The sequence below is a fragment of the Ambystoma mexicanum genome, chromosome 2q, assembly GCF_040938575.1.
Source record: "Ambystoma mexicanum isolate Mex_15411 chromosome 2q, UKY_AmexF1_1, whole genome shotgun sequence".
NCBI lineage: Eukaryota > Metazoa > Chordata > Amphibia > Caudata > Ambystomatidae > Ambystoma > Ambystoma mexicanum.
In genome coordinates this window covers 1,176,040,924-1,176,065,712 of record NC_090924.1, presented here as the reverse complement: position 1 = coordinate 1,176,065,712, position 24,789 = coordinate 1,176,040,924, and the positions used below count along the sequence as shown (strand labels likewise).

The 24,789-nt window shown below is 46.1% G+C and overlaps 1 protein-coding gene across 3 annotated transcripts in view; it reads left to right on the top strand.

The window, feature by feature from the left end:
• The window catches only part of CASD1 (CAS1 domain containing 1), an 895,825-nt gene that overhangs the window by 120,084 nt on the left and 750,952 nt on the right, over positions 1–24,789 (top strand). For all 3 annotated transcript variants that reach the window (XM_069648572.1, XM_069648573.1, XM_069648574.1), the window contains exon 3: positions 15,792–15,912. In XM_069648572.1, coding sequence (XP_069504673.1) covers positions 15,792–15,912 — 121 coding nt within the window. The remainder of the gene's footprint in view (positions 1–15,791; positions 15,913–24,789) is intronic.

Below are 24,789 nucleotides of genomic sequence, written 5' to 3'. Positions count from 1 at the left end.
CAAATAGTCCTTTTACTTCCCCTATTGCTGGTCTCTGTCACACTGTCATCCTTTCCATCTCGTATAGCCATTTCCCCCCACCCGTGGTTAACGAAGGTAACCTAAATCTCACATTTTCCTTGTTAATATGCTTCCATGGTATATATTGAGGTTGCCCGCCTCCTTTCTCCAGTAGGGGAGTTTGTGTGAACGCTACCTCCCCACTCGCTCCTCTGGTCAGTCTGATCTGCTTGTTGGTGTACACATCTATTGGTGCTCTTATGGGTATTGAAGCACAGTTGTCAGATCCCCCGTGATCTTCTCTCTAAAACTTGCTATAGCTGTCTCCCCCTTCCTTCATCCTGGGAGGTCTCCAAGTCTCAACATATAGGTGTACGCTGTCAGAGTTGTGTGATGCTGCTCTGGTTTGTGGTGTCTGACTGTGCCAGTTGTCCTTCATCATTGCCCTATTTCTATCCTCTTCCCATGTCACCATGTCAAACTTATTTCTGCGCTGCCCCCGGGCCCCTGTATTTTGGTCGCCCTCTTTTCTCGTCCCCACTTCTCCCTTCGTCATCTTCCAACTCTGGTCGTGGCTCTATTTGGCAGGGTTGTACTATCTGGTTCTGTGCGCATACCTCCTCCCCCCCATGCCCATGCTGTCTCCTGTGCATAGTGCCCATCTGCTTTTATTTTTTTAAGCACGCTCTCCTCCTCCTTTTATTTTCGCTTTCGTGCTAGTTGCTCTACCTGCCACTTCCTCTGTTCCCCGTCTATCAACTTTAGTTTTTCCTTCTCTTCTGCTTCCCTTCGTTTCTCGATCTCTTCCTCCTCTTTTCTCCTCCTCTCCTGTTGCTCTGGCTCCTTCTCTTCCTCTCTTTGTGCTCCCTTTCTAGTCTCTCTTCTCTCTCCCTTCTTTCCGTTCCCTCCATTATCTCAGCCCAATCTGTTTCTTCACTGCTCTCCTTAAGGCATTCTATTTTTTTCATTGCTCCCTCGGCCTCTCTATTCGTCTTTCCCTCAAGCTTCAGGAGGATCAGTCCCACTCGTTTGTGGCTGTGCCCCCAACCCCTCCTTTGAGCCCTGCTACGCCTCGCTGCTCGCTCCTCTCTCATTGGTCGGCTGCCCTGTACCGTTCTGTCCCTTTTATCTCGTATATGGTGGTGGTTTATATGCCTAGTTTGAATACCCCTCTGCTACTGTCAGCTCTTGTAATGGGCACATCCCTTGCTCATCGTCTGTGTCCTCAGAGTTCTCGCTTGCAGGAGCGGGTGGGGGAGCGGAGGCTGGGGTAGCTGGCCCCTGCTCCTCCTGTTGGCTCAGCATCCACTGACACCTCGCTGCACCCCCCCGCCATCCTGAAACATATTGCCATGCAATTTGTTAGCTTCTTCCCCTTTATAGGTACCCTGTATGTGTGTCAATAATGATTGCTGCACATCTTTGGAGAAACTTCCGTAAGGTGGCCATGGTTTAGTCCATTCTATGATATATTTGCAAATATTGTCTTTATAAGGTGAAAGGTCTTCCACAGGTGCTGTAGGGACATGTCATCCCTGCACTTCCCTTGATGCATTGCTGTTGCCTGACTTCAATTTGAGTGTTTCAATAGTCTGCCCTCCCTCACACCCCAGTTGCAGTATGGCTGGGTCAATACTTGCACTCCGTGGTCTGCTGCTGATGCTGCTTGGCTGCCGTGTCCCTCAAAGCTGCCACTTCCCCTTCCTGGTCTGCTGGACACCTCACAGACTTCGGGCAGGATATTTCCCAGTCTGGCTCCTGACAGCCTTTCCGTGGGGCACACTCTCCCCTTCTTCTCAACATGCGTGGGGTCCTGCATCCTTTCAGGTTCTGCAGCGAGAGAGTCGGCTTTGTGGCAGGCTAGCATAGCTAACCATCACCTCTGCTACCAACTTGTTTAGGTAGTTTTCCCAGGTATTCCAAAGGATGGCTGGGGATCTGCCTGACTCTCAAGGGCCCAACTCCCTTCCCCCAGAATAAACGGAGGACTCAGCCAGAACTGCAGTTTATTGCAAAAACCAACCAAGATCATACAAGAATATCATCATTCTTTAGTACTTCTCAGCTCTCCGTGGTGTGCGCTCCATTTTTGTACAAGTATTACGTCGTCACCTGGGACCTTCCCCGAAAAACCTATCATCACAGAGGATTGGGTATCGAGAGTACTATTACCTATGAGGGTACCCTATAGAGGTTATTCTACTGGCCTTTGCATGTCAGGTGGCTGGCATGTCCCATCCCCAAGAAACTATCTATTCAATTTTGGCAGAGTAATGGGCTTGCCATTGGTTTGTGCCCTGTGCCATCCACCCCTGATTTTCTATGCTGTGATTGGTTAGAGCTGATCTCCCCAGGCCTGGGAATCGATTCGTGTGTCAGCCCTCTGTGCGTCTCTTCAAGATGATGTGACCGGTTATGTGTCTGTATTGTAACTTTTAGCGTTCCACCTCTGCCTATGAGAGTGCGTTCAGACATTGCAACACTTGTTGCTTCTTTCGTCTAGCTTTGCTGGGACTGGCTCTGTTTTGCCACCACGGGTGAGTGCCCATTGTTTTGTTCGGCTGCATCATGTGCTTAGGGACCACAAAATCGAGCTCTTGGGTCTGCATTTATGAGGATTTATTCCCTTTCTCTGCAGCTGGTCCCCTTGTTGTCTGAGGATTGGAATGCGACTGTGTATCTGACATTGGCTGTGAGCCTGCTTTGCACTCTGTGCAGCCTGAATCAGCTCTTCTCGTCTCACTCTGTGGCTTGAGGCCTTCTGTAATTTTCCTTAAATTTAATTTTATGATTTCTACATGCTCTTGTTATGCTAGTTAACCTATAAGTTAGTCGCACATGGTCCTATCGGGCTCCAAATATACTCCTGTAGTCTCATAGGATTATTTGCGTTCAGCATCTGCAAGCTTGCTCAGAATCTCTTGTTTGCCTAGCGTTTCTGCGCTACTGTGTTACTGCATTTGGTTAATGATAAAAAATAATAAAAGCTTTGACAGTATGTGTATGTATCTGTCCTCTGGATATTGTGTAAGCATGTTCTTTATGTATGCAAGTGTGTGTCTGTGTAATGGGGTGTAGGACTGCGAGTGTGCTTTATAACTAATGCTGCTACGTCGTGGTGTCACTAATAACGTCAGCATTTTGGTTTCTTGGTGCTGAATCGAGACTGTTCAAGGTATTTCCATCCGCGATCTTAGTTTCTTCCCCTCTACCTGTGAAGACATGTACCGACTTTGGTCTGTATGGCTGGCTGAGAGGATACCTTTCTGTGTATTTGTCAATCATTGGTGCACTCGGTATTCGTCCGAGATAAGATGGGTGGCTGCAAGCGTTTGACTCTTTGTCCTGTCCTGAATCTGGGGATCAGGAGGGGCATTCTTGGGACCCTCTCTTCACAGCTAACATATTCAGTGTGGTGGATCAGTTGGGAGATTAGCAACTTCTGCAGGGGTTTGCCCAGGAAAGGGGTGATGGAGATGGGGCAATAGTTAGCCGGGCAGGAAAGGCCAGCAGACTGCTTTTTTAGGAGAGGATGCACTAGGGAGTACTTGAGGGGAAGAGCCCGTGGCAAAGGAGTGGTCACAGAAATCGGCCAAGGCAGGGGCGAGGGAGATGTTGTCCTTGATAGTTCTGTAAGAGCAGGAGGGCGTTTGTTTGGAGGAGACATTCATAGAGCGGACCACTTTAGAGACCTCATCCGGTGCAATGGGAGAGAAAGAGGAGAGCATGGGGGGATGAGGAAAGGGGGGCCAAAGGAGGCATGAGGGGATGGGGGAGTAGAGGAGAGTGAGAACAGGATGTACTGGGTTTTGGTGGTGAAGTCGGAGGCCAATGTGGTGCAGAGGGCCTGGGAGAGCAGAAGAGAGGAGGAGACTGCAGTAGGATCAGCAAGTTCCTTGCAGATTTTGAAAAGTTCAGCCGTGTTGTTGGTGGCCCCAGAGAGGCAGGTTTGGACTTGGGCTCTCTTCTTAGAGCGAATAGAGAGAAGGTATTGCCTTTTGGAGCAGGTGGCAGGCCAGTTTGTCAAAGGATGTACGTGATGATTAAACTTTAGACAGCAGCAGGGGTTTCATTTTTAAGCGCGGCGGCGAAATTTCCTTCTTTTCTACAGAGCAGGATTGAATCCTTATGTACTTTTGTTTCAGCAAATGAAATTTTAAATGCAGCTGATGGTTTTTAACATAAAGCTCCTGATTGATATCCTATTTGCTGAGTGAGTTCATATTATTTTTAAAAGGTTGCTGTTTCCCATGTTGCTGAGCATTGTTGGGTTTTGTCCAGTGTCCCGCTTTACTCCTTTTCCACATTCTCGCTCCTTCAATCTGTCTTACTTTTTTACTGCTCATCACTTTTACTCTTATTCTTGCGCCTGCTTTACTGTTTTCACACTACCAAACCTTTCTCAATTAGACTTATGTCTTCATTACTCCTTTTTTAACTTTTACTTCATACTTCTTACTCCAGCTTTACTCCTTTTCCACCTTCTCACTCCATCAATCTGTCTCACATCTTCAATCCTTTTAACACTTTGACTTGTTGCTGTTTTACATCTGTTTTACTACTGTTTTACTCTTTTTTCATGTTCCCACAATCTGGCATGTCTTCGTTATTTTACTCCTTTTTTCATACTTCTTACTTCAATTCACCTCTTGTTTACTCCTTTTTCAATTTTACTTTGGATTTCTGACTCCAGCTTTACTCCTTATCCACCTGCTTACTCCTTTAATCTTTATTTCTTGTTTATTCATTTTAACACGTACATTTGTGATTTTTACTCCTGTTTTACTTTGGTTTCACTTTCCCACACCTTATTCAAGCCGGCTTATGTATTAAGTACTACTTTTATTAGTTTTTATTTCATACTTCATACTACAGCATTACTCCTTTTCTATCTTCCCACTCCTTCAATTTGTTACCTTTTTGATTACTTTGTAACTTTTTATTTGTGCTTCTTAATCCTGCTTTACTGATTTTAATTTCCCTCCCCTTACTCAATCCAATTTACCTCTTTACACCTTTTTTCAGTAATACTCTTACTACAGCTGTACTCCTTTTCTATTGTCTTACTCTGTTTTATTTGTTTACTCCTTTTAACACTTTTACTTTGTGCTTTTTACTCCTGCTTTATTATAACTTTCCCACACCTTGATCATTCTGACAATTTCTTTACTCCTTTTTTCACATTAGACTCAGGATTATTACTGGAGCTGTACTATTTTCCACTTTTGCACTCATTCAACCTTACTACTTTACTCCTTAAAGCGGTTTAAATTTGTGCTTAATCCTTTATTCTATTTTCACTTTCCCACATTTTACTCAATCTAACTTGCGTCTTCACTCCTTTTTCTATTTTTGTTGTTGTACTTAATCCCATTTTACTCCTTTTCCACCTTATCCTTCAATCTGTTTTACTACTTTGCTTTTTTTGACACTTTTCTTTATTCATTTTACTCCTGTTTTACAGTGTTCACTTTCCTACACCTTACTCAATCTCACTTGGGTCTTTTCTGCTTTTTTCACTTTTACCTCCTGTTTCTTACTTGAGTTTTACTTCTTTTCTACCTTCCCACTCCTTGAATATTTAGTCCTTTTATCAGTATTACATTGTGCTTTTTATTTTTAATTTTTGTATTCTACCTTCACTGTCCTGTAATTTTGTTTTCTGTTAGAATTATTTTCTTGAACCTTGCGCTGTCCCTACTCTCCCTTTGTACTGTCCCTCCTCCCCTTTTGCTTCACTCCTCCCTTTGAGCTGTCACCCTTCTCCTCCCGTGACCTTGCATTATTCTCCCACTTTTCCCTGTGCTCTCATTTCTTCGCTCCTTGCAGTGTCATTCCTTCCCCTGTGCTCTCATTCTTACATTCTCTCTCCGATTTGCCCTGTTACCCCCCTCGCCTGCCGACCTTGTCCTCGCGTCGACTGTGTCGACCTTCTCTCCCGCCCACCCTTTCACCCCCCTTTGCTCTTTCCCACCCCTTTATGCTGTCATTCCTTTGTTCAAATGTTGTGCAATGCTCCTGTGTACTGTTGTTGTCCCGGTTTTCATTTATTGAATTGTTCCTTCTGTGCTGCCATTTATTCTGTATTCCTACTCCCACAGTGCTTCTCTCATCCCCTGGTGCTGCCTTCATTCCCTTTAATGTCACAACGTCCTGTAGGCTCGGAAGAGCGACCATTAATGTGTTTTGCGAGATTTCCCAATAAGCAAGTTCTACCAAGAGTTATGTGTTGTATGACTTATAACTGCCTCGTCGCCCTCCCATTGACCCTGGGAAGTCTTCTGATTTCCAAACATCTTCTCCTCCTACCAATAGCGCCAGCAGAGCGTAACTTTTGGATAATGTCCCAAACTGAGTCCTTTCTACATATCTTTCTATTCTCCCTCTGCAAGACTAGCCCCTTCGGGAATAATATATATTTACCAATAGCCAGTTTCTCTGATGGGCCTCTTCATTGACAGCAAGCCAATCTGCCCAACCTATTACATCAGCCCTACTGGTCTACACCAACTGTTGTTAATTCGTCAGGTTTCTCCATATTCATTTCCGATCGGAACAAAGCATGTGCTCACCTCTCACTCATCCTCAAAACTCATCTCCAATAAACAGTCATATCCCCATAGTATTATATTTAATAAGGAATGCTATCAAAAGATGTTTAATGCCATTCCCTTTGCTATTCTGCACTCCAGATTTGCATCTCTCAGTTGCTACGTTGCATTCAATGGAGAAGGCAAAGTATTCGGATGGAGCCGAATAACGAGAAACTATTCAACCGCAGCTGAACAGCTTTTTTTCAGCCCGAATTCAGCGGAATAGTTACTCCAAGCCGAAGTTTGGTAAACCATAATTAACACTCATCCCCAAGTGTATCATTGGGCTGGCCCTATTAGGCCTCTGTCACTTTTCCTATTCAAACACACCACAATGGATATGGCAGTCAGTGTGGTGAAGTCAAACACCATACACCTTTATTTATTTGACTCTTGTAAAGCGTGCCTAACCGGTATGTATCTGGGCACTGGCCAGAAATGTACAGGCATGAGTACAGATGCATAGATAATGACAAACAAAAACTTATTATATAATATCATGTAAGATATACAGTGTACAATATTTATAGGTCTAGCAGTTATTTATAGGAAGCAGCAGGAGTTTTGTGGGATTGGGGGGTATTAGCGTTTGAACGTGAGGAGCCAACTCTTGTGTAATGGGTCAGTTCTGATGGCAAGGCAGAGAGTGTTCCGTTCTTAGGCAGCTATAACTGGGAAGCTGCGTCCGCCAGCCCCTAGATCTTTTGAATTTGGGAGCTGTGAGCAGAAAGGCTGTGGAGGTGCGTGTGCATTTCATGGTTTGAGTGGGGGTTAAGAGGTTTGACAGGTATCTGGGGACCGTATTAATAAGGCATTTGTGTGTGGTTGACAGAATTTTGAATCTAATTCTGTCTTGGATAGGTAACCAGTGCGATTTACGTCTTGTTTCCGAGATATGTTCTCTCCTACGGATGTTTAGTACTGCCCGAAGGGCATTATTATGAGTTAGGAGTTTTTTATACTGTTGTATGAGGGAGGTGATGAATGGGGCTAGATCAGCAGCACATTCTTTAATGACAGGTGCGGGGGCAGGTGTCGCCCTGACACCTGGAGGGTTTCAGGCTGGATACAATTTTAGTGACTTCAGCATTTAAAAGGAAGGCAAGGTGGGAAATCGGTATGAAACTTATTGGGAGAGTCTGGGGTGGCTAGTTTGCCTTTTTTGTTGGCTATTTTGGTTTGTAATAGGATCTACGTGATCCGACCGTGGCTGATTTTGGCACAGCCGAAATGTTTGCATGTGAAATGTATGAACCACAAAAGGTTTGTACTTTTCCCATGCAAACACACGGTCAAAACCCCTACATAGACACACACCCCACCCACACCCCCAACATTCCCACACCTCTCTTACCTGTCATTGTATTGCGCAGTGTCCCTGTGGCGCCAGTTCCCTTTCACTTCCGTGATTTTTTTCGGGAGCTGCAGGGGTTTCCCCCGCAACCCCTGATAGTGAGTGGGGTGTTGAAGGGGACACCCCCGCAGCCCCTGTTTATTTTTTGTTTTTTTTATACTTACCTACAATGCTACCACCAAAGGTTCGAACTTTTGGTGTTCGAACCTTTGGTGGTAGAATTTTTCAGACTTTTTAGCCCTCATTACGTGTTCGGCGGTAACCATGCTGCTATTGGCGGCATTGCTGCCGCCAAAATCGCGTCAGGGTCCGGGTCCTCGGAATGAGGACCTACCGGGCCATTCCAAGTTCGGAGGGCCCGGTAATTCATCCCTCCAAGGACCCGGACACGGTCCTTCCGCATTCCCATTTCAGCCCCTATAGGGCTGAATGGGAATGGGAGAGGGAGCAAACAACGGGCCATTACAAGATGGCCCGTTGTTTGCTCCCTCTTCCCCTCGCGGGACCCGGTAAGCACACCTGGTTTTCCCAGGCGTGCTTACCGTGTCCCGCGAGGGGAATTCGTAATGCGTTTTTGTTTTCGGTCCAATCGTACAATTCCTTGTAATATATAAGCTTTGTCCAGAAGTGCATTCTGAATGTTAGTGCACCAGGATTCGTCTTTGTGACACAATTCGGCGGGCTTGTAGGAGTCTCCAATTCCCTTAGGATTGTAAAGCGTTTTTTTGGCCCCGATTTAGCGTTGGCAATTATCTTGTTGTAGGTGAGACTCTTTGCCTAGAGAATGGCCTGTTAGTATTTTTTAGCTGATGTAAGGAAGAGTTCTCTATTGGTGGTAGTAGGTGCATCTTTCCAGTGGGATTCAGCAGTACGTTTGTTTGTTATTAGGTCTTTAAGGTTAGGAGTAAACCATGAATTAACGTGAGCTTTGGGTTTTGGTTTGCAGAGCTTGAGTGGGGCAATTTTGTCTAGGGCTTGAAGGATAGTGTTGTTGTACAGATCTCCTGGGGTGGGTGGGTTGCCAGGCCAATGGTTTTATTCTGTAATAGGTCCTAGTAATGGGAGCATGTTGGTGCTATTGATGTTACGGGTGTTTATGGCAAAGGTTGCTGGTGCCAGGTGAGGTGCAACTTTAGGGAGCGATTGACTGGGTAAGGTAAATATGACATTATGGTCTGACCAGGGGCAAGGTCAGACCATAAGGTCATGTCTTCTTTCCTCTCTGACCGACCCTCGCATGTCCAACTTGGGTCCTTACTCTCCGCTATCTTTTTCTCTACCTGTGGGGTTCCCCAGGGCTCTATCCTCTCTCCCTGGCTGTTCAACCAATACCTGGCACTCCTTGCCCAACGCATTGCCGCTCTCTGCCCTAACTTTCAGTGCAATGCGGATGACATCCAGCTCATTTTCAGGCTACCCTCGGCAACCTCTTCTCCTTCCCTCATTTCTGACTGTCTGTCCGCTATCCAGGAGTGGTTTGCCGCCAATGACCTCTGTCTTAATGCCAGTAAGACTGAGATTCTCCTCATCGGCACACCCGCTCCCTGCTTTCCTGTAGCTCCCTGGCCGGCCTCTCTTGGCCCCCTTCCTGCTCCCACCTGCAAGGCTAAAAACCTGAGGGTCATTTTCGACTCCACACTCTCCTTCTCTCCTCACATCTCTGACGTCTCTAAGAAGTCACACTACCAGCTGCACCGCCTCAGAGGTATTCTTCCTTTCCTCAGGTTTGTTCCAAAAACAAACTATGACCGGTTCAAAATAAGGACTGAGATCCACCAACTTTTTTCGTAAAATTCATTTGAAACAGTTCTTTAACGAAAACTCGTATAATGAACAAGATAATAGCAGTGGTTTGAGAAACCCGTCTACCTTCTGCCCCACGTTTGCCAGTCATATATCAGAAGCCATAGTTTTTGAAAAACGGGTTCTCTCTGAATTAAGACAATTGGAGGACTCTAATACTTTTTGAACATACCAGAACCTGAGCAAATTGGAAAAATCGGCACTAAAAAGTTTCTAAACCAATGAACTGATAGATAAGAAAAGCGGATAAAGGCGGGGCCATAGTTATGCTTAATCGGGATGCTTATATTACAGAATGTGATCGCCAAATTGAAGAGTCTAACTACTATGAGAAAATCATGGAAGATCCCACCCCGCGCCTACAACTCTTTTAAACACGAAAGTACAAAAAGCGCTCGAGCGCGGATGGATTTGTAAACAAGAATGTGAGTTTCTTTCACCATCAAAACCAAGTATTCATAAGTTTTACATACTACCGAAGATTCATAAATCTTTGACCAATCCACGATGGCGCCCAATAGTTCGGGCACAGGGTCAGTGTTAGAACCCCTTTCAAAATACGCTGATCGCTTTCTAAAACCTTTCGTTTTAGAAATGTATTCATATCTACAGGACACGACAGAGGTAATTAATTTGATCAAAAATTACCCATTCGATGATAAAAAAACAACTGCTGGCAAGCTTGGAAATAGTGTCTCTGTACGCGTGTATCCCACAAGATATGAAACTTGCAGTAATTGAGGAAGTACTTCTAACCAAAAGAACAAGTGGCACTACCCCAAACAGTTTCATTCTGTGGTGCGCTGAGCTATCCCTAATGGAAAACTATTTCAGTTTTAACAACGAACTGTTCCGCCAAGTACATGGAACTGCAATGGAGTCCTCTGTGGCCCCTTCGGCAGTCAATTTCTTTGTTGAGTCTTTTGAAGTTGGGGTGATTTATAAAGAATCTAATCCATTCATTCCTAATCTCCAGTAATGGAGACGGTACATCGATGATATCCTAGTGAGATGGGATGGAGATGTAGCCAGTTTTTATGATTTTGTAGAGTGGATTAACAAACAGAATGTTTTTCTGAAGTTCACCGCTGTTGACAGTGCGTCCGAGATTAATTTTTGGGATATCACGATCTGGAACGATCCTGGTGAAAGAATATTGAAGGTACGACCATACCACAAGAGCACGGATAGGAACTAGTTATAAACACACAAGAGAAAATCTTCCAGTGGGTCAGTTCCTTCGGTTGAAACTTAACAGCTCTGATAGACGTAGCTTTGAGAGGAGGCCCATTTATTGGGACAGAAACTGGTCACAAGGGGTTACCCTCAATCATCCATAAAGAAAGCCCATAACAGAGCTAAAAATAACAATCGGGAAGTGCTTTTGGAGTACAAGCCCAAAGCTAAAAAAGATGACAAGATCGTGTTTGTCAGCACATTTAATTGATGGTCAAATAAAGTGAATGCCATTGTGAAGAGAAATTGGCACATTTTAGAGGGTGGTGAGTGCCCTCTAGATAGACCACTTTGTGCATTCAAACGAGGGGCAAATATTAGAGACCTTGTTACACAGAATGAAGTATATATCAGAAGAGAGCAGCCCACCCTTACGGAAGCATGGGGTGCAGCGAAACCAATAGGACACTATCCGTGTGGCACAAGTGTATGTTGTGCCTCTACGAAGAGATCTAATGAGGTCGACCTACGTCTCAAAAGCCTGTGGAAGCAGTTTAGCAACTGTAACACAAAGATGGTGGTCTATGTGATATGGTGTCCTTGCCACAAGTTATACATTGGTAAGAGGGAGAGGAAGGCCAAGATCAGAATGTCAGAGCATAAGAGCTACATAAGAAATGTTGTACTGGCTGCCACGATGGTTGGCCACTTTCTAACAATGGAACACGCACCGGAGTCATTGGAGTGCACCATCTTGGCACAAGTACCATCGGCAGGGGACAGTGCTATTAGTAAAAGACAGCTATACCACAAAGAACAAAGGTTAATTTATTTGTGCAAAAGTGTAGAAAATGGTCTGAATGTATTGATCGATTGGTCTACAATTTGAGGATAGTGACTCCATTTACAAGAAGGTTAACCAACGTTATTCAGTCGTGTTTACCATCTTTACAACTGATAAATATTGTATGAGGTTTGCTGCATTTGAGACATATGGTGGAAGTTGGAAGAACCCAAGATAGGCACCCCTATAGTAAACAGGAGCAGGAAGAAAAAAGAATACACTGGTAAGTTTGGTTTGAGCGATGGTGTAGCTCACTAAATAGTTAGTGTACATACAGCATAAACAAATAATAGGTTGTCAACGGATGTGATTAGTGTAAACTAGCGCATGAATGGCGGTAATTCATTTTTTATGAGGTACTGTGTACCGGTACGCTCGGACGAGTGAACTAAACCTTCCTCGTTCTATGTAGGAAAACGATTTCAGTGAATAGGCTTATTGAGAGGGCGTAGTTAGGACACATACATCGGTTCCAATATGGACGGCAAAACGAGGGAGTATGCTACACGTTACCCAATGCACTAGCGTTTTGTGAACATGAGTAAGCCACACACTTCTCTTCCGGTTGAGATAACATAAGGAAAGAAGGACTAACTCTGATACCGTAAGGGATAGAAGTCACTGATGCATGCATGCATGCAACTTATTGGGAGTGCGCGAGGACGTGTTTTTCAAATAAGACACAGGTGAGTGCAGGTGTCCTGTCTCTCATTGGAACTCTACTCGTGGGTTAGTATGGGTTGAGGCAGCTTACAGTAGTACATCGAGCTGACTGTTTTTACAACAAGGAGAGTAGTGCATATCGGTAATTAACGAGTGCGTTACTTTACTCCCATAGAACCTACCGAGACATGGATTGAGCATTCTGACATACTGTTTACCGTATGTAACTACGACGTCCACGATTGAAGCGAAGGTTACTGCCAGAAACCCAGGGCGCCTCACTGTAAAACAGCATACCTTGTTCCGGAAGGACCATTCTTGTGAACTAAGAGCTTGTTAATCTTACAGCTAATCCTTTAGTCACAAGTCATCACTAAGTTGGTTAGAAAATGATCGTACTGTTACACACATTTTTCTACACAGTTTATGTGCTGAAAGAAAAGTACAGTACATGGGGTAATTTTAGCAACACCATGCAACCAGGGACTGTAGTAGAATCTACACATATCTGGCATATTTATTGTAAGAATTTAGCCGTCAATTGAATATATAAGCATTGGCATATCTCTTGCTCATCCGCCTCCAACTCCCTCAGGGTCAGTCGCTTGTCCAAGCAACGAGTTGGTGGTAGATCTCTTTCTTCGGCTGGGGCCTCCTGTTGGAACAGCCTCTCTGCCTCCCTGAAACTTGAGGAGAACCATCTCCGGTTCCGGAAACACCTCTTTGCTTCTGCTTTCTCTCCTCCTCTCTCCTGCTGATCTCCTGGCTGGAACCGGATCTGCACTGGATTACCTGGACACCCTCTGATCTCGGGCCCAAGTCCCTCCCCCGCCCGTCTCTCACACCTGCACTGCCTGCCTGGCAACCCCCGCACTGGGGACTGTTTCTGTATCCCTACAGTCCCCCTACCAGCACTTACCTGATGTCTGCACTTACCTTGCACTTGCCACTTGCTGGCCGTTACTTTTACATATTGTTATTATCTATTCCCATGTACTGCACTGTCCCTTCCCCGTCCCACGCACTTGCGCGATCTGAATGACACCTGCCCTAGTAGGATCGCTGTCTGTCCTCCCTCTGTTCCCCCTCCCTTGCCTTGTCGCGCCTTGAAACACTTGTGTATAGGCGTGTTATAAATGCCATATATCGAGGGGAAATGGCAGTTATGTTGGTCAGCCAGCCAATCCAATATTCGGCCTTTGTCAGGCACGGCCTGGTCTATGTGCTGGGTGAAGCCATGGGCAGCAATAGTGTTTTGTGTGATCGTGGCATTCAGGTCAGATTTGTCATGGAGGCCTACGTTAAAATCGCATAGAATGATGATTATAGATGATGGCTTGGCGTCTTTGGATAGGAGGAAGGCTATGTCTTGGTCAAAAGAGAGGAGGGAGGCCTGGCGGTTTGTAGAGTATATGGCAGGTGATGGCATTGGTGTTAGGGAGGGAGTTTGAGGGAGAGTAATTCACCTGAAGAAAAAGGATGTTGGGAGGGTTCTCTGAAGGATAGGGAGGATTTAGCAATCGGGGCGATTCTTCCCCCTTTTGCAGAAATTCTGTCTTTCATTTAGCTTGTAAAGCCCTCTAGGATGGTTAGCGTGAGTGCTGGGCCGTCTGCGGGGTGAAGCCAAGTTTGTCACTAGTAGATCAAGCTGGTTAGTGAAATCCGGTCAGAGAAGTCGAGGGCATTGGCAAGTAAGGGCATGGCGTGGATGAGTCCACCTTGATGTTGGCTGATTTAGATGGGAGTGGACAGTGGCTGGGTTAGGTTTGCTGTAATAGATCTTTGGATTTTTTTCATTTGGGTTTGGTTAGTATCAATAGAGAAGCATTTGGGAAGTTCACGGCCTATGTGGGATTTGATTGTGCTACGGTCTTGGGCGATGGAAGCTAGGATGAAGATGCTACATGTTGGATTCAATGCATGCTGCATACTAGGGGCAATACAGTCGGCACTGGGAGCATGTGGCAATACAAATGGCATACTTAGGGCAGTACAATCAACGCAGGGATCATTAGGCATACTTGAGGCAATTTGAACAAGTGGCATACTTTGGGGAGTGCAAGCAGCACTGGGAGCATGTGGCAGTGCAGGCGGCATACTTGGGGCAGTACAGTGGGCACTAGGAGCAAGTGACATAGTTTGATCAGATACATAATGTATACATTAAGGCCCTGGTATGATTGGATGTTAACCTCTTCTTTCACTCATACATCAGTACAAGTTCCTATCTATCAATTCTAGCCTGATTCCCTTTTCCACTCACTGAATTCAGCATCCTAAATTACCACTTGTTCAGTGACTGAAATCAGGTTGACTGCTCCCCTTTAGAATGTGTGGGGGTTTAGGGAGGGCTTGTTTGCTTCGTTTTGAATGTGTCTGCACCTGCCTTTGTTCTAGCAAGACATTTCTTCTCCATTCAGCATTAAAACTATGTGCAGGTTAGTGCTAACATTGCATACGCACACCCCACTCCCACAAACCCCAGATGAACACTCACAGCTCATAGACCTGTTCAGTGCTTAATTTGTGGGGGGGGGGGTGAGCCCTGGCACTTATTTCTGAGCTTCAGCACTTATTTTTAAGCCCAGTTTGATTTTGTTGTGTTTTGCCAACTTTATTTTAACTGTCAACCAGTCATAGTAACATAACAATCAAGCACAGGGTGCACTGGCCAGGGTATCTGCATCCTGGGCTGGCTTTGTTATTCACAAACCTGATGACCAAGATTGCCAGGGCAGGACTATTTATACATTTTCATGAAATTAAATGAGATGCAAGGTGACAATGCTCAGCACTGATGCTGACCATGTCCACACGATGCTCTATGCAGCCTGCAAATTCTCTATTGTAATAGCCAGCAGGGTGGGTTGACAATAAAAGGACAATTATCAGTCAACAGCCGCAACACAGGAGAAAAGCTAGTGAGAAGACCCATATCGAACACTCTAAAAATAATTGTACTCCGTTTCTAATACTCCACCTCATAATCCTATCTCGTTCAATGAATGAAAATCCTTTGCTAAGATATCTGCCATGGTAATGGAAGGCGGGGCATCGCACGGATCCCCTCTTCCATTACCATGGTGGCCGGGAACAGCGAGATGGTGGGCCGCCGTATCACTCAGGTAAGTGGGGCAGGGAATGGGGGTTGGAAAACAGGAAAGGGAAAAAAACGGCAGGGAAGGAGCAGGAAGGAAGGTGGCGCTGCAGCACAGTGGAGGCAGCCAGCAAGTTCAGTGGAAGGTGGGCTGAGATTATAGGTTTCGATCCACGGAACCTGGTTGGCTGTGCCTCGGTGCTATTAGTTGTTGTTGTGTGTTGCTTCATCCAACTGCTACTTTTTCTTCCCTTTTTATAGTGAATCCAAAATCTGCCTAGCTGATAAACGCATTACCTTCATAGGAGATTCAAGAGTTCGGCAATTGTTCTTTTCCTTTGTAAAGCTCATAAATCCTGGCACTAAAGAAGATGGAAATAAGGTAAAAGCTGTTTATTCTGTTTAATTTCTTTCTGTATAACCTGCAAATAACAGTTAAACAAGCTATACTGCACTTGACTTTATGCTGTTCAGCTTTTTTTCAAATATTTGTTATCCTTTTCTGTTGATGATTTTATTTTCTCTTCAATTGCTCATATAAACCCCTTGTGTGTAAGTTTCTAAAATAACATGTTAGTGATTCTCATTCCAAACGTTATGTGCGCCTATTCTGAATACATATATTGTTTTGTCATTTCTCCATCGTTGTCCTGCTCAGAGGTAGCAAGTCATGTGGCATTTACTAGCACAAAAACATATAGTCTTATTGCTAAAGGGGGGGGTGGGGGTGGTGGTGGTGGTTGTCTGTCTGTCTGTCTGTCTGTCTGTCTTGCTATACAAATCCACACTGTTGAACCCACGTCTACCAAATTTTGCATGGATTCCTTATTTGTCTGGGCCAATGCAAAAATCTTTGTGTGTTTGTGTATGCATGGATTCCTCATTTGACTGGGGCAAGATTTTAGTCTGTTTGAATGCCCAAAAATAATGTGCTTCGCAGTAGCCCTGATTTAAAAAAAATATTTACACTGTAGTCACCCCGATTCACTACAGTTGGTACTAGGAGGAGGCACAATTCAGAAAAGTGTCAAATCTTGTAAATGGCAAAGTTACAGGTTACTGCACGAGAAGAGGGCACACAATCAATCTTTCTTGGATATTTTATCAAATGTGCTGTAGCCATTTAGTGACCGAAAAATGCCTCCCAAAAAACGAACATCACTTGGAAAAGCTCCATCTCATGCTAAGCGAAAATCAATAAGGCTATAGGAGACCCCCATGTGCATGTCCGCTACAGACCCGGGAAACTCTGGGTGGTACCACTAGTGTCTTGCAGCACTCTTATTCCCTGTGGTCTTATCCCTCCTGCAACAGTCTCCTTCAGTGTCATGGCCAGTGTCAACCCACTGGGTTGTGCTTCTGTACCAGCAGGGCTGCACTCCTTTTGCTTCTCAGTTGGGTCGGTTTGTGTGGTGACCGCCTTAGTGCTATGGTGCCCTCGTTCCGTGCGTGCTAGCTGTTCTCAATCTGCGTCTTACTATTTCCATGCTGTTAATTTACGCCTTGTAACTGTTACTGACCAATGGCAGTCTCCATCAGTGTTGTACCCCTCTCATGGCTCCCGTGTGTGAGGGCACCCCTAAACTCTGCCTGTTAAGTCATTCACCCTTCTCGGAGAACCACCTATTTTCGTGCTCACCTCGTATTGGAGTGCCGCGGGGCTGTCGTGCCAAGCCTCTACCACTGTGCACCTACAGAGCCACTGCGCTGCTGTGGCGTATTGCATTATACTTTAGCTGTAATGTGTTCCTCTCTGAACACACCGCCGGTATAGTTCGCAGTCATTCACAATGCAGATTCAATCCTCTCTATATTGTCACTAGGCCTTCCGTTGACCTTCACGTTCCCCCTATGAGTTGCTGTGTCCCTTTCCTTGCTTCACTGTACCAGTCCGGGACTAGGAATACTGCAGCTATCTCTGATTGTAGTGTATCAGGCCATTTCCTCTTTCCTGGGCAAGGATGTCATACCCTTCTTAAGGCCGCTGGCTCTATGCACGGCTGTCGCGTTGCTTCTGCCCTGTTTGTTCGCAATATTGGACGCCGCGTGCCGCAGATGTCTTCGTCACGCACGAGCGGTTGTTTTCAGACTTACTGCCGTTGAGACTTTTCGCAGCGCTCCCCTCCACCCCCCCCCCCCCCCCCCCCGTCCGTCGCGTGATCATGCTCCTTTTGCTGCGACGTTCTTCAGTTTCGTATATTCTCCCACTTTCGGTACTGCTCTGCTTCCATGTCGCCAGCAGGTGCAGAAATCTGCTGCATATGTTCCTTGATCAGCTTTGCTGTTCGTGGGAGTCTTGTCCGCAGCTCTCCAGCAGTTCTTCCCGCTTCATGCAACAACGTACCTTAAGAGAGGAAGCATTGCTGCGTGCCTGTCCGCCCTTTACATGTGACTGAGCATGGTGCCTTCCCCAGTGCTTCCTTTGTTCCAAAGCGCACCTTCCTCGTGTTGCCACAATGTAACAAATGTCTACTAGTTGAATTGGTGTGTTGACGGTGCCCAAGCGTACTTCCAAAAGAATCTTGGCAACTCTGCCTCAAGCACGTCCCAGGGCTGTCACTCTGCCTATGTTGCTACCCTGTTACTCGCACGGGGTGCTCCGCATGTGCAATCGGGCACTCCAGTTCATCTTTAATGTGCTGTTCCGAAGTGATTGTTCTCACTATAGTCACTGCAGGGGCTCTCTGGCTCCTCTCCTCTATACGGACTCTGAGGTCCTCCATACGCAGCCGCTTGATCGCTTCTTTCCCTCCAGCCGAGGTCTAATCCGACCTCTGTTGTGTCTGCTCTTCCCGTATTGTGTGCTGGTGCTGCCCCGGGATGTCCTTTGTCACATTGTGGCCGCCATCTTGTGTCCTCGCTGGTCAGTCGCCTCTGTCTTTCTCCAGTTTGCTTCTCTTAGTCCGTGCATCAATTCAATTCGAAGTTGAGATCATACCATTCCTAGCCCCTAAATACACTTATGTATGCAATATTGTACACTGCCTTTTTCTATGGTCCGAGCTGTTTTCCAGGATCATTGAGGATCCGCGGGAGTCCACGGAATCACGTGCACTCACATGGCTCTGTAGCCACACCTCCCGGGTGCTATCACTAGTGTAAAGTAAAACTAACTGACAATGAAATATACCCGCTTTAAAAAAAAAATTACTAAAATTATAAAGTAAAACTACTTTGTTCTCTGCTGCCTCTGGATTCAAGTGGCGTTAAGTCAAGAGGTGAAAGGTCCCGAAGCTCTGTTAAACCTTGCCAGGACTAATACAAACATTAACCACCTGCTCAATACCTATTTTTCTCATTATGTGCTGGTGCAAAATGGAGCCTTGTTTGTAGTTTATACTTTATACTGTGTAATCATCCGAGGCCATCTAGTTTCTACCGTTTTCTCACCAGATTGTGTTTACAGACGTTCTGTACTTATTTGCCAATGCGCCATGAAGCAGCAATTGGGCATTGTTGGGGGAGTTTTCCCAAAGTCTACCAGTAGGTGAGACTCTATAAAACTATCCCTTAGTATACAGGCCCCAACTCCTAGTCTTAAGTCCGTACTACCCAAAGATTTGGTAGAATGGCAGAGCAGCCAGACTTATCATGGGAGGAGGATGTGAGGTACATAAACCCAAAGAAGCTCTCACACACTTGTAGTTATAGTAAAATAGACATGTATTTTATATACACAAGGCAAAGTTCTATTCAGGTAAGTAAGTACTGTTTTAACTAATCAACACACTTGAAGACTTGAGCAATACTGTAGGTGAGTAAATCAATGTTTGTTTTTATTTATTAGTGTCTTTTGGCCTAAATTAAAGGGCCTTAACACAGTTCTTCGATATTGACATAACATGTACATTCACATAATTCACATAGTTCATACACTCTAAATAACATCTCCAATTTATATCAAAATACAATATCAATACAAATTCAATTTTCTGATAAAGAATATGCATCACGCAGCGTAGATCTCGAGCAGTTTTCCAAATGAAGATTCTCCCAAAGTGTTTCCCAGGTTCGCAGTCTAAGAGCCTCAACATGTCTCCACCAAAAAGTACACTTCAGAGTTGTTAAAGCCGGACAATCGCACATCAGATGTTTTAAAGACTCTACAGAGTTCGAGCAATGCTGGCAAATTGCATCACCTGTATCTTTCATTTTCCATTTCAATCTGGTCTGCTTGGTTGGTAGCAGGTTCAATTGGAAGCGTAATAGGCATCTGGCGAAGCCCCACAAGAGAGATAGCAGCAGCTAAGAGGCGCAGCACTCTTTTCCTATGACCCCCCTCCAAGTGTCTATTCATCTTGTAGGACCTTGCTCTATCGCATGTATTAAACCAATCCTGGTATCGAGTCTTGCTCCTAACAAAGGTGTAATGTATGGCCACTACTTCTAGACTGGTTGATGCTGTGCCTAGGAACTTGCAGCATGACTACACTAAAATGCTGTCACTGGTGGCCTTCGACATGGTTATCTGCTCAAATATGGACTATAAAGGAGGTTGATATATCTTTGAGCAGAAAAGGGTCCTACCCCAAGACATTTTCTGATGCTTGTTAATCCGCTTGGAATCACATGCTGTGCATATAGTCCGACATCTAGTGGTAACCGCAGAGTATTGCATCTTGTCTTTTGAGAATCAAAAGGGGACGTCTATATGGGCGTGCCTGTAACACTATCCCTAACGTGACATGTAGAGTACCCAAAATCTTTCACGTGTCGAGGTCCCTCAGATCTTTTTTTCTACCCATGTGTACTGGTCGCCTTATGCAACGCTCTTCCAGAGACATTGCTATATTGTTATATTTATCGACCTTTGGTCGTTTTATATTCTCTTACCGTCCCTTCCCTCCACGGCTGTTTCCTGACCTACGCAGAAGCCTGCTCTACAGACCTCCGATGGCAGTTGATCCGGTCGGCACTGCCAACCACGTGGCCGGGCCTTCTGGCGGCCTACTCAGTAGGGAGAGTGCGGTCAGGGTGGACATTTCCTTTTTCAAAATGCCTTCCATTTCCTCTCTCTTTGTTCCCTTGGTCTTGTCGTCACTGTGATATTCCTGCGCTATGGACAGGACTCCATTTAGATTTTGTCCTTCATGCAAGGCAAACTTCCTGTGGAAAGACAAACACCTTAAGTGTACAAGGTGTCTTCCCCTTAAACACAACGAGGCGGCCTGTGTGGCTTGGAAGCTCCTGCGTCCCTAGGCCCTAAAGGAGCGCTGTGTCAAGTGGTGGGTGGCCTATGGGATGTCGCAGTAGTCCCTCCACCCACGCTGCTACAGCCGCCGAGTGTGACGAAGGGCTTAGTGACGACCAGGGCTCCAATTCGGAGGCCATTGACCGCACAGCGCAGCGCTCTCGCTCCCTGTCATCCGTCCCCGGCCCCACCAGGCACGGCATGAGTGCTAAGTGGACGGTACATCCCCGACAACAAGGACGCACACTCTTCCCACAGTAGACACAACCCCCGGTCTGTCTTCGACAAAACAATCAAATCTTTCCATCGCGCCAACGGGCACACCGGATAGTTCGGCAGTGCCCGCCGATCGTCATGATCGGCAGCCCTCCCCGCAACCGCAGGTGCGGCATGCAACCGGGCAGTGTAAATCAAAGGGCGCTACCACCAATATTCAAGCGATCGTTGAGACTCATGAGAAAAAGGCGTCGGCGGCACACAAGGCCCCGGTTACACCGAAAACGACCGCACAACCACCGCCCAGTCTAAACACTTTCGTGTGACACCAAGTATTACAGAAAGCATTGCTAAAATTGTTTTGTCAGCAAATCAAGGAGAACGGTTGAAGGACTCGTACTAAGTACTCCTCGAAACCTAGAGATAGGCCTGAGGATTCATTGAAACCGAAAGATGGGCCTAAAGACACGTCCGAAGACACACCTCAACCACTGGAATCTCAAAGACTTTTCAGAGAGCCCTGTGTCTTTTTCTTTGACGTTAAGGGAACAATCTCGACGTTCTAGAGAAGATGATCAACTAGAAGAGCCTTTTCCACCTCTAGACTGCTGCGGCGCCTCATTATAGACCAGGGAGAAGTTTGAGGGGTGTATGAATAGGTTAGAGAGATTTGTGGATTTCTCAGAGAAATTCACACCCAAAAGGCCAAAATTTCAAAAGATCTTTCATTCCTTTCAGGAGTTAGTCTTATGACCTCACTGATGATGAGGTCCCTATAGAACAATTCAATCAAGATGAATATCCCTTTGGGGACCCTGTGGGTGATCCCATTGACCCCACAGAGGGTTGGGAAGACGACCACGGCCAGCCAGTCGACCCTCAGCCAAGGGCATCATCTACCCCAGCACTGGAACTTGATGCCCTGTGCATGGACTCCCAACCCCTCTCCCCTTTTGTCCCCTCGAGTTGACGACCAGATGGTGTTCAACGCTATCTTAAGGAGGGCAGCGGAACATTTCCAGATTGCTACCCAGGAAGCTGTACAAGAGGCTTATTTTGTCGAGGACATCTTAAAAGAAAAGCCACCTGCCAGCCAAGCTATTACATTGCTGAATTCAATCAAAAGACGCTTGGCTCCTTCATTATTGACACCTGCCCTAACAAGGGCTGTCAATCCTAGAGTCGAAAAACTGTTTCGCCCTTCCCCTTCTGATCCCCTCAACATCAGGGGACATGCTACTCCAGATTCCCTGGTGGTAACTACTACTAGGAAAAGGGCGGAGGTCCCCCTGTCCACAGGGGAAGCGCCCCCTGACAAGGAGTGCAAAAGGTTATACGGACTGGGGAAAAGAGCCACAGCTGCTGCTGCATTTTCCACTCTTATAGCTAACCACACCACTTTGTTGGCTAGCTATTCATACGCACAGTGGAATATGCTACAAGAGGGCCTTCAAGAAGTCCCTGAACCGCTGCAGGCTTCCCCTGCTTTATATTTTAGCTGAGGGCAAAAAGGTTAAACACAGTATTCTCAAAAATTATTTGGATGCTGCAGAGACAGCTGGCACGACCTTAGCACAAGGTGCCCTCCTAAAGAGGCATGCCTGGTTACGAAACTCTGGTTTCAAACCAGAAACTCAAGCTTCATTGATAAATAAGCCGGTGGAGGAGACCATCTTATTTGGGAAAGCTGTTGATGAGGCACTTGCAACAGCTAAGAAGGAACACGACACCCTGAAGACCCTAGAGCAAATCTCCCAGAGGCCTTCCCAAAGAAGAGGGGGTGGTTCTCGACATTCCTTTCGTGGCCATTCTTGCTCCCCTCACAACCAATATAGCGCTGGAAATAACTGGTCCTCCCCTCAGGGTACCAGCTACGCCACCCCGTATACCCCAAGAGGTCAACAACGTGGGAAAGTAATGGCCGGAAATTTCACCCATAGAGGCTCCCCAGCATCCGGTCAGAAATGACCAGCAGATCCGGGTCCCCTCCCATGCCTCCCCGGTCGAGGGCCGACTAACATAATTTCTTCAAGCATGAGAGGGGATAACAGACCAGTGGGTGCTAAAGACCGTAGCCCACGGGTACTGCATAGAATTCTGCCGGACCCCCCCAAGTCAGACCTCCACGATCAAGACACCTGACGCCGAAACACCTGTGCATCCTGCTGCAAGAGTTCGGGATTCTGCAGGAAAAGGGCGCCATATAAGTCGTTCCTCGTCTACAGGTAAACAAGGGTATTTATTAAGTGTACTTCCTTGTACCCAAAAAGGATCTCACCATGCGCCCTGTACTAGATTTGCACCCAGCGAACACATTTGTCAAACCTCAAAAGTCTCGGATGGTCACTCTGCAGGAACTCATTTCCCTGCTCACACAGGGAGACTACATGGCAACATTGGACATGAAAGATGCATACTTTCATATTTCAATGTTGCCAGCGCACAGAAAATACCTCAGATTCATGATAGAAGACAAACACTATCAGTTCAAAGTACTACCCTTCGGCATTGCCTCAGCACTGAGGGTGTTTACAAAGGTACTGGCAGTGGCACACCTGCGCAGGCTATCCATCTGAGTTTATCCTTCCTTTGACGACTGGCTCATAACAGGAGATTCTAACGGAACATGCCTGTCAAACACTCAAAAGACGATAGACCTCTTATTCAGCCTGGGATTCTCCATCAACGAGAAGAAATCCAGATTAGTCCCCAGTCAAGTCAAGCAGTTCCTAGTGGCTCTAATTTGAATAAAGGACGGCCTTGTCTTCCCCTCCAACGAGAGGGTCCAAAACATGTTGTTTCAAATCCCTCCAAATGTAGCCAGTTGGGAGGTGACGGTACGCAATGCCATGTGACCGTTAGGAATGATGGCGTCCTGCATTTATTTGGATCCTCACGCGTGGTTGCGCATGTGTCCAATGCCAGAGTGGCTCAACAGCCAGTGGTGTCAGGCCAGCAGGCAATGGGACTATCTAGTGGTTGTCTTGCCAGCCCTTGGTCTCTCTCTGCAGTAGTGGTCGAGGGAAAAACCTCTTGAAAGGAAAGTCCTTCACCACCCCTGCAGTATAAGCCACTCTTACGACAGACGCATCTCTCACGGAGTTTGCGCTCACCTGCTTCAGCAGACGGCGCACAGCGTTTGGTCCCCAGAAGTAGCATCCAGCCACATAAAGCTGTTGGAGTTGTTAGCAATATTCAAATCTCTGAAAGCCTTTCAGACACAGCTGCAGGGAAAGACGGTCCTGATCCTGACAGACCGCACCACAGCCATGTACTATCTGAACAAACAAGAGGGCACTCACACTCCAGGGCTGGCCAGACTGTCCCAGAGCATTTGTAAATGGCCTCTCAAACACTTGTGCTTGTTGTCACAACATGTTCCCGGGGAACTCAATCATCTGGCAGACATACTCGGCAGAGATTGCCCGCTATCCATGGAGTACGAATGGCAATTACACGAAGACATAGTCTCCAATATTTTCGTAGAATGGCTTCCGAGAGATCGACCTGTTCGCAACTCTGGAGAACACTCAATGCCAAGATTATGCCTCGAGGTACTCCCAGAACCGTTCCAAGGGGAACGGTCTCTGTTTGTTTATTATTTGTAATGCGCAATTGTACCCTCGGGTAACAGTGCGCAGCATTTACAAGAGATTGCGAAACTTGGTTACAACAAAGAACAAAATATACACAAAATATACAACAAGTGATAACATCACAAATATATACAGAAGTACAAGAGGGCATCATAGGTACAGTAAACAGGCGTTTGATGGGTTAGTCGGCATGCTGTGATAGGGGGCTTACGTTTTCAACCATGAGATGACCTTAGCTCGGAAGTTCTGATAGTGC